The sequence below is a fragment of the Quercus lobata genome, chromosome 6 (assembly GCF_001633185.2).
Source record: "Quercus lobata isolate SW786 chromosome 6, ValleyOak3.0 Primary Assembly, whole genome shotgun sequence".
In the NCBI taxonomy this organism is placed as follows: domain Eukaryota; kingdom Viridiplantae; phylum Streptophyta; class Magnoliopsida; order Fagales; family Fagaceae; genus Quercus; species Quercus lobata.
This window is the reverse complement of record NC_044909.1, coordinates 6958800-6968863: the sequence shown is the minus strand read 5'-3', so window position 1 is coordinate 6968863 and position 10064 is coordinate 6958800. Positions and strand designations below refer to the sequence as shown.

The 10064-nt window shown below is 34.1% G+C and overlaps 1 protein-coding gene across 1 annotated transcript; it reads right to left on the bottom strand.

The window, feature by feature from the left end:
• Window positions 1-834: 834 nt before the first annotated feature.
• LOC115995397 lies at window positions 835-8081 on the bottom strand. The gene is made up of 8 exons (XM_031119950.1): window positions 7658-8081; window positions 5974-6372; window positions 5408-5525; window positions 4666-4978; window positions 4344-4416; window positions 3500-3590; window positions 3337-3416; window positions 835-1445 (listed from the first exon to the last, which is right to left on the bottom strand). The coding sequence occupies exons 1-8, from the start codon at window positions 7706-7708 to the stop codon at window positions 1314-1316; spliced, it is 1257 nt and encodes a 418-aa protein (XP_030975810.1). The 5' UTR covers window positions 7709-8081; the 3' UTR covers window positions 835-1313.
• Window positions 8082-10064: the final 1983 nt, after the last annotated feature.

Genomic DNA, 10064 nt, shown 5'->3' with positions numbered 1-10064 from the left:
GGTTGGGGGGGAGGGGGGGTGTTTGATTGTGCGTTTTGATAGTTTAGAGGACAGTATAAAATGGGGTATGGTTTAAGGTAAAAAGTGTAATTTCTCCTTTTTTTTTTTTTTAAATTATTATTAAGGTAATGTTGTTTCTTTATGTGCTAGTCAAAATCATTTGAGATTTATAGTGCCTTTGGCTGGTAAATTTTTAATTACTGGAAAGGATTTTGAATGAACATATATGTTTGGGGGGGTGAGATTGAGATATGTTAAATGTAAAGTAAACAAGGGTATAGCAAAAATATTGCCTCAGACTTAATCCAAGCGAAGGATGCAACTAAATTGCGTTTCTTTTTCTAAGTGAAGGGCAGCATAGGGAACTATTTCACTATTTATAAAGCCGATTTTCAGGATATACCCTCCCATTCCTTCTTTCTTTGGTCTTCTTTTAATTGAAATTTGCATTAATATACGCATACCGTGTCATACATTGGAAGAACAAGATCTCGACCAATAAGAAATTTGATGTTGAGGTGACCTTATCAAGTGGTTTTAGGTGACAACACAATGCTAATGTAATGCAAGCATAAAATTGCATGCTATAAGAGCTACTGTAAGGGCATTGTTGATGACCTTGAGTTTGAGAATTTAGTTCCATACATCGGAAAGCAATTACATTATGCAATTAGGCCAAGATTTGTTTCCTTTTTATTTTGCAATCCAGAAATATTACTATTACCGATTGCTGTAGTGTAAATCTTAAAAATGCACAAATTGTAAGCAAGAAACATCATTGTAACTATTAAGACAGCAAGAGAAGCAGTGGGGTGGTGTATACAGAAAACTGGGTGGGAATAAAAACACACATTGAAGTACATATTGAATACTTTTTCCAACATTGTTTCTATTCTGATTCGAGTCTTAACTCTCATTACATCTTGACCTTGACAAAACCAATTGATTTAGTGAGACTGCAAAACAAAGCTTTCAAGAATTTTCTGAATTAAAAACAGTCAATGCCTCAACAGTGTGAAAATACCAATTGATATAGTGAGACTGCAAAACAAAGAGAACTCCCAAGTTTCCAACATCTGTTGATGGTCAACCCTGAAAAGGACTCTTCAACATTTTAACGTGTGAACTTCTAACTTTTGCAAATGCAAAATAACTCTAGAATAACAAAGCACATTTCAGGGTATTACTTGATTTTTCTACTTAATAGATTATCAAGTGCTGGATAATTGGACATGTACACGAATTATTTACTGAAGCAAGCAAGCAAGCAACCAGCAGAAACACAGGGACCTTGCAACCCAATGGGGGTCCGATCATACTGGGGGGCTCTGTGTAATTTGAACTCGCCAAGAAAAATATTGAATATACAGGGAGTTGAGGCTCATGGCTATGCCAAAACCTAGAACTGATGCAATTAGTATCGCATAAATGGCCTTCAGATGAAGCTGCAAAAAAATTAAGAAGCTTTCAGTCAACAAGAAAACAAGGACCAATAAGTCAAACATGTAGAACACCTGCATCTTAGCAAAAATTGGATATTTTAGAAAGCCATGCGACAATGAAAGTGAAAATGTTAAGAATCCATGAGTAGAATGCAAGGGGAGGGTGTCCAAGAGCTTATAAATACATAGTTAAGCTTACACTTAATTTATGTGAAACACTAGGATTATAATATACTACCACGCTCCGACCACAAAGCCGCAACTCATTTGATCCCATACTCAATGAGCCACGCCTGATTACCCAGGGTGGTGATTGGCTCTGATACCAAATGTTAGCAACCCATGAGTAGAACTCACCCTTGAAAATCGGCTTGCAAAGGGAGGGTGCTCAAGAGCTTATAAACACATAGTTAAGCTTATGCTTAATCCATATGGGATACTAGGATCATAACATACCACCAAGTACCCAAGAGCTTATAAACACATGGTTAAGCTTACACTTAATCCATGTGGGACACTAGGATCATAACAGAAAATGGGGAGGGGGGAAAGCAAAAGGTCATAATAGTAGGCTAGTTTTAGTCAACAAGAGTGATCTTTGTTAATTTCCGTTCTTAAAATATCAGCATGGACTTCTGTGAAGATATAATGGTGAAGTAAAAGTGGGTGTTGCAAGCTGAATGGTTAAATAAAGAAAAAATGCATCCACCCAAACATAGTAATTCTCCTATGAGTTAATCCCCATTTTCAGTTATGTATCACAATTAACCAAACGTGCTTTTTAAATTTTCCTTTGCAACACATCTGCATCTCAAATATGTAAGAAATATTATACAAAATATATGCAGCCAAATAAAGGGGAGATACCTCAGGCCATAATTGTTCGAGTGTCTTGAACAAAAAACCCACTTACAGATTTTTTCTTGAGAGAGAATTCTTATAACTTATGGCCTACCTTGTTAAAACCCTTTTATGGAAACACAAACTTGTTTGAAGGGTAGACACTACAGACCCTCTTTGTTTAGTGTCAGTTCTTATTCTAATTCTTCAACTAAGGAGTTAGTTACTGAAATTATTTATAATTTCTTATGACTTTTCATCAAATAACTCTTCACAATTAAAATCCTAAAACAGTGGGTCTTTATTTATTCTTTTTTGGTGTGGATATTTCGATTGTTGGGTAGAGGGATTTGAACCCTGGATATCCCTGTTGGAAACAATATGAGAGGTCAAGTTGAACTACAAAACTATTGGCTCTATTTATCACTCATATTATTAAATAAACAAAAGAAAAATTAATAATTAAAATAAATCTTATGGAGGTCACATTAAGTCTCCTAATGGAGAAATATCTCATAGGAGATACTTTCAGCAGATTAAAGAAATAATGTATTTCACGTTCCTTAAGTTTAGAAGTGTTGGTGTCATAATTGGAGCAGCAGCAAGCAACTATAGGTTTGCTTTGGCTCCATTAATGCTAGAATTTTTGGGTTAGTGTTTCACTTGCACCACCATTTAAGAATAGAACCAGTGGGATGGTACAAAACAATCATCTAGCCTTCTGTTTTTCTTCTTTTTTTTTTTTTTGGGGGGGGGTGGGGGGTGGTGGGGGAAGCAGAATTGTATTGAGAATCTAATATCTTGTTAAGACTTAAGTATAACCATTATATCATCTAAATTAGAGGACCTAGTGGCTAGTTGCCTCATAGATAAACCTACTAGGTAACAAATCTTATTCTTTTCATAAGAAAACCCAAAAAAATATGGTACTTTTTATTTTACCAACAAAAAAAAGGTATGGTACTTTTCAAGAAAGTAAGTGAGAAGAATCAAGGAGGAAATCATGGAGCATATTGATGACAGAATAGTGAAATAAAAAGATAGCATTTCTCACCAAAGTGTAGAAAAGGTGGACAGTGATGGCCACAAGTGCAAACTCAAGAGCTGCGTATGTCCATATGTACTCCTTGATTGCTGCAAATCAAAATAAACAAATACTAAGAAAATGATAATTTAACAGAAACATGTAATTTCTTACTTCTGAGACTCAGCTATACCAAGGATGACTGCAAAAATAGATGACAAAAGGCCCAGGGTAAAAGCAAATGGTGCTGCAATCACGATAGCTTGAGTCTTCATGTTATGAATCTACAAAATAAGAAGGCAAAGGATTAACACTGCAATGCCAACTACTACAGAACCTGAAATGGAAAAAATAAAAACAGTTATAATAATAGTAATGGAACCACTTCTATTCCTTTTTTGTTCTTCATACTTCACCATACATTCTGATTTTAAATTCCCCACTGCACAAATTTTGGAGCCTAGTTATGCTAAACTAGTTTCTTGATCATGTTAATGGATGTATTAAATACACAGAACAAATTAAATATTATGCTAAAATAGTAATTGGAATCCCTTCTTTTGAATCTTCATATATTCTGATTTTAAATCCCCCACCGGCACAAATTTTGGAGCCTAATTATGCTAGACTCATCACTTGATCATGTTAATATGTATATTAAATATGCATTACAAATTACATTTATGCTGAAATAGTAATTGGAACCACTTCTATTTCTTTTGATATTCTTACTTCATCATACATTCTGATTTTAAATCCCCCACTGCACAAATTTTGGAGCCTAGTTATGCTAAACGAATCTGTTGATCATGTTAATAAATATTTTAGATACAAATAACAAATTACATGTCAGGTCTCACGACAGAACATTCTATGCACTGTATCTTGTAGAGTTCTATGAAAGAAGCCAAACATATTGAGGCATTAAGTTGACCTAAAGAGAGTGTATAACATCCAACTCATCCAAGTACCAAAGTAGTTAACAGGAATAACAAATATTTCTTGTTTAACTTTTATCTTATAGCAAAATGGCCTACCAGTAGCTGCTCAAGAAAGAAGAAATAGCATATTGTGCTAATCAAGACGAGCACCACAAAGTCCTGCCAGGCACTGCCATAAGCAAGAATAAATCAGAAAAAGCAGGAAAAAAAAAAGGGATGAATAAATGCTCAAGAAAATATTACTCAAACAAGAGAGATACTTAGGTGGATGTTTACTTCACTCTCTCTCTCTCTCTCTCTCTCACTGTGTGATAAATTTACGGTAAAAAGAACTCATAAAATCAACTAAGTTTGGCTCAAAAGTGCCTCAGTTGAATTTGAAAGTCTTAATATGTCTTTCACTTTCATTTTACATTACCTTATCGATTGTGAACGCAAATTTTGTTGACTGTGCTCTTGTCTGTTATCCCTTTGAACGGAGGTGGGCACACGAAGCAAAGTCACTGGTAAATTCTGAACCACTTGCCCACATACTTCACATGTCTTGTTTCCTTTAGTACTAAACCATTTAACAGCACATTCTTCATGTACTAGTCTGAGGGCACCTTTGCAGCTGCATTCCATTTTAAGTGTATTTCTTTCTTCACATACATCAAGACAGATCCTGCACACTGCTTCCTCTTCAGGAATCTCTTCATCGTTGCCTTCTGCCGGAACGGAAGTTATTTGATCTGATGTGCCAGAAAATTGAATTTAAAAGTGTTAAATAATGTTGAAGGGACTATGATCAGACAATTATAAACATCAACAGTTTAAATATTACAAACAAATATTTCAGCCATCTTTTAGTGTTTGAATAGAACTCAAATAGCCACCAGGCCCATGGGTGAATAAACATTTAAAGCCTAAATGTTAAGTTCACACACTACACACCTAAAACTTTTGTGAATGCACACATTTTAACAATATCAAACAAGCAACAATGACAAACATTAATGAAACTGAAACTAAATAGATCTACTGAAATCAGTGTAAAATCACCCAATCATTGACTGACTTTAACAATGAAAGATGGTTCATGTCATACGGGTCTATCAATCCATGAGTTGTAGAACAGAAATAAGGAACTGCAACAATAAAGTATATGTCTTACAGCATACCATCACTAGGATCTGTCTGGGCATGCTCCTTCTGGACAGCGAATGATACAGATCTTACAATAACAACATTTTGCCCAGGCACAGATAGGGACCTTGAAACCATAGTTTGAACAGCTTTCTGCACGAAATTGACAATAAACACCTTAAGCATCTAGAATTTTATAATAGCAGTATCATCAACCTGCAACATTGACCTTAAAACTAGGAGAAGATGCCCTGGCTTAGTGGGGCAGGGGGGGAGGGGAAAAAATTGCAGTTGTTTTGTTAGATATAGATCTAGAAGGAACTTTCATCTGGGGCACACATCAATATGATGGTAGAGTGGTCTTGCCATCATAATTAAAGATACGCTCCAGATGAGATGAGTGGGGCATGAATAGGAAGAAAAATTCTTTAAAAAAAAAAAAATTTAATATATAACATTTCGTTAATTCATCAACCATTCTGTGTCCAGGTGATTGATTAGTGGGGTTCTCTAGATTAATATGCTTTTCTATAGCTATTCATGAAACTTGATCTTGAAATCTCAACGATCAGAAAGAACTGCAAAATACATGATAACTCACATGTGACTTATGCCGTTCATCATATGTCCTCGCTGAAGCAGGTGTGGAAACTGAAGGGGACAAGTTTGTTGCAGGTGTAACCGGAAGAGAGGTACATCTTTTCCATGAAAGTGCAGACTTGAGGTTGGCCATAATTGGACTTTCAGGGGCGGTTTTGGGGTCTGAATTGAGGAGGAAGCTTCTCTCACCATCAGATAAAGTCCCCTTTTTCTTGAAGCTTAATCCCCGCAAGATGCCTCCTGATGATGAACTGCCTTTGGCGGAGCCTTGAGATTGGAGCAAACCCTTTCCACTTCGACTATTGCCAAATCCTATGGGTCTAGGGGGTATTTGAAGTGCAATATCCGGACGCCTCCCGGTTGGTCCTGGATCCGAAACTTTGTCTATTTGGATATCTACCTGCATGCAACAAACATATGAACACCATTTCATGTCATTTTCTCTATAAGCACCTAGAAAATTTGTCTCACATATCGAGATCATATCAACCATGATAGGAAAGAGTATTTTGATTGCAAATCCTACCAAACTGGGTGCAACAATCTCATAATATTGAACAGCATTACCTGGTCATAGGTAATTTGGATATTTCACTGCTCCTAGGTCTCAGACTTTCAGGTTCCTCTAAAACATTTCTATTTTTCATGGTGTTTTGCAACATGCCAAAAACAGAGAACAAATCAAAACGGTCCACCAGACCATGAGCCTCTTGCTTTTGCAGGGGCTGGGAGAGATGGTTGGTATGTAGCTTAACCCCCAAATTTGGAAAGGTTGATTCCCGAACTCAAACCCATGACACTCCTTAGGTAACTTCATTATTTAAATCACGGTGCTTCAATACCCCGCTACGTGAGAATAATCAAATGAAGGGCCTATGTCTAAAACTACTCTCTAATGCCATACCTCCCACGTGATAATAAAGGGCCTATATCTAAAATTACCTTCTAAATTTACAAAGATTAACTTATGGAGTATATGCATTGCCTACCTACATTCAAGGAACAACATATGACCACTTCCAAGATTAGTATTCCCAAATACCACAACCCACCTTAAACCACTTTCCATATTCTTCACGACCATGAAACTCTCTATTTTTTTTTTTTTTCCTCATACTTCTATAATTAACACATCAAATCATATTTTAGGCAACCACAGCTCAACAGCCAAAAATTATTGAAGACCCACATGATATCAGCCGTAATTGCCTAATGGGGATACTCCAAAAAAATATGTCAGCTGATCATATTCATTTCTATCTCAAACCTCTTTTTTGAAAAAATATTTATAACTCAAACCTAAAATGATGAAACCAAATCCTTAAAACCAATAGAACAACCGGATCAACGCCAGGAACTCCTAGAACCTCTCAGTGCCCTCTATATTAATAATGCTCCTAAATGAAAATCAACCGCTACTGAAGTAAAAAAAATTGCCTAGCCTACAGTTCAGTATTAATAAATTAAAGAAACACCCATTAATCTGCAATAAATGAACATAAAAACTGAAGCATTAAAAAACCAAAAAACCAAAAAAAAAAAAAAACCATATCTTTTTTTTTTTGAGAAAAAGAAATTAAAAAAAAAAAAAAAAAAAACCCATATCTGAATCTGAAAGAACAAAGCATAAGTTACACATGCACGCCCATATATACATATCCAAAATACAAAAAAGAACAGCCAACCTGAGGAGAACTCTCTGCTACTCCACTGGAAACTGCTTGAACTGCTTGCATTATTATTATTTGTTAAACCCCAAAGAACTTCAATGGATCAATAACCTTAAAAATAAGTTATGAAATCATAGGATACACAAGAACCATAAAAGGAAACAAGAAAACCAAAGAAATCTGACAAAAATTCGAGTAATCTAGGAAGAGAGAATAGCTGTCAAGCTCTTAAAGAGTACAAAAAGAAAAAAGAATATAATTTGATTTAGTAGAGTAATACTAGTATTTTAATAATAATAATAATAAAAGTAAAAGGGTGTGTGTGTGAAAGATAGGACTTTGGTCAGAGTTTGGTCGCTTGGGAAGATGAGGAGAAACTTGGTCTGAAGGCTACACAGAAATAATAATAATAATAATAATAGAAAAGTAATCGTGTAATTGCCGCATTGTTTCTCATTTGTTGTTGTCACTTTTCAGTTTTCACCTTGTCACTACTGCTCATTGAAGGCCTACTAGTGCAAAATCTCACACACCCTTTCTTTTTTTCCTCAAGTCCCTACTCGCTTTCTCACACGGACACGTGTCCTCCTATAGCTCACCTATTCTATTGCAAATTGCAGACTTGTAGCCTTTTTTTTTTTTTTAATCTAAGGAAAAATATATATATATATTCTACATAAAAAAAAAGACTTGTCACCCAATACTACAAGTAATTATACTTATATAATGAACACCATACAGAGTCAAAAAGTAATTTGAAACCTTTATATTTGGGATGATTTTGATTCTAACCCATTTAAATTCAACTTTAGTCTCCAATGTTTTGAAGTATTTTGAATGACCATCGTGTCCTCTTATTGCTCACCAATTCTCACACAAAAACGTGTCCTCCTATAGCTCACCTATTCTATTGCAAATCGCAGACTTGTAGGTGTTTTTTTTTTAATTTAAGGAAAAAAAAATGATACTAGGTGTGTGTTTGTATTCAACTTAATTCACGTTGCGTTGCGTTTTGTTCTTTTTTTTTTTTTTTTTTTTTTCACGCGCTTTCATTTGGAGTTTTGCGGTTACTGTTCAATGAACAGTAACCGCAATTGTTGACTTTGCGGTTACTTTCTGCAGTGAACAGTGCATATATGCACTGTTCACGGACCCACAAATTTCATTTTTTATCAATTTTTTCATTAAAAATGGGTCCCACAGTACTATTCACACATTTAAAAATTATTTTGCTACAGTGTTTTCAGTTTTCAGTTTTCAGTTTCAGCAAAATAAGTTCTATCCAAACAGACCCTAGATAAAATTATACTTTGGGTGTGAACTTTGACACTTGTCACCCTATACTTTACAAGTAATTATACTTATATAATGACCATCGTGCACGGTCAAAAAGTAATTTGAAACATTTATATTTGGGATGATTTTGATTCTAACCCATTTAAATTCAACTTTAGTCTCTAATGTTTTGAAGTATTTTGAATGTCCCTCCTTTCATCAATGGTTGCTAATGAATTAGTTTTTAAATGTTACCCAAACGCTCAAAACATGCATATGTAAACCCAAAAGATGTGTACATGGTAGAATTTGGCAAGTCAAGCCTCCACAACTTAAGGAGGAAAAACAACCATGTCCAAGGGATGAAGATGACGTTGTCATTTGAAAGAGTGTGACACAATCGATACAAATGAGGATAAAAAGTCAATTTTGATGCAAGAAACGTTACCCAAAAAAAAAAAAAAGAAACGTTTAATTTTGATAATCATATTGGTTTCAATTTATTTGAATATATATACTATTCATTGATACTTTTTTTTAATCATAAAATCTTAAATATCCTAAAAAGTCAATTTTGATGCAAGAAACGTTACCCAAAAAAAAAAAAGGAAGAAACGTTTAATTTTGATAATCATATTGGTTTCAATTTATTTGAATATATATACTATTCATTGATACTTTTTTTTAATCATAAAATCTTAAATATCCTAAAAAGTCAATTTTGATGCAAGAAACGTTACCCAAAAAAAAAAAGAAACGTTTAATTTTGATAATCATATTGGTTTCAATTTATTTGAATATATATACTATTCATTAATACTTTTTTTTAATCATAAAATCTTAAATATCCTGTTTGATAAAAGTATTTAAATATAGTTTTTTGTTAGTCTCAAAAAAAAATATATATATATATATATATAGTTTTTTGTTTTGCAATCTATAAAATGGTGGGTCTTACACTTGAATTTATTATTTGGCTAATATTTTCTAAATAAAGTTTTCAAAAAATTGTATCATATTTTTCTGGTTTAGAACAGGATTTTGAAAACGGCTAAATGACTGTTTTCAGGATACAGAAAATGTTTTTAATGACATAGTTGTAAATAAATTTAAAATAGTGGACTTCATATATTTGTCCAAACTCTTT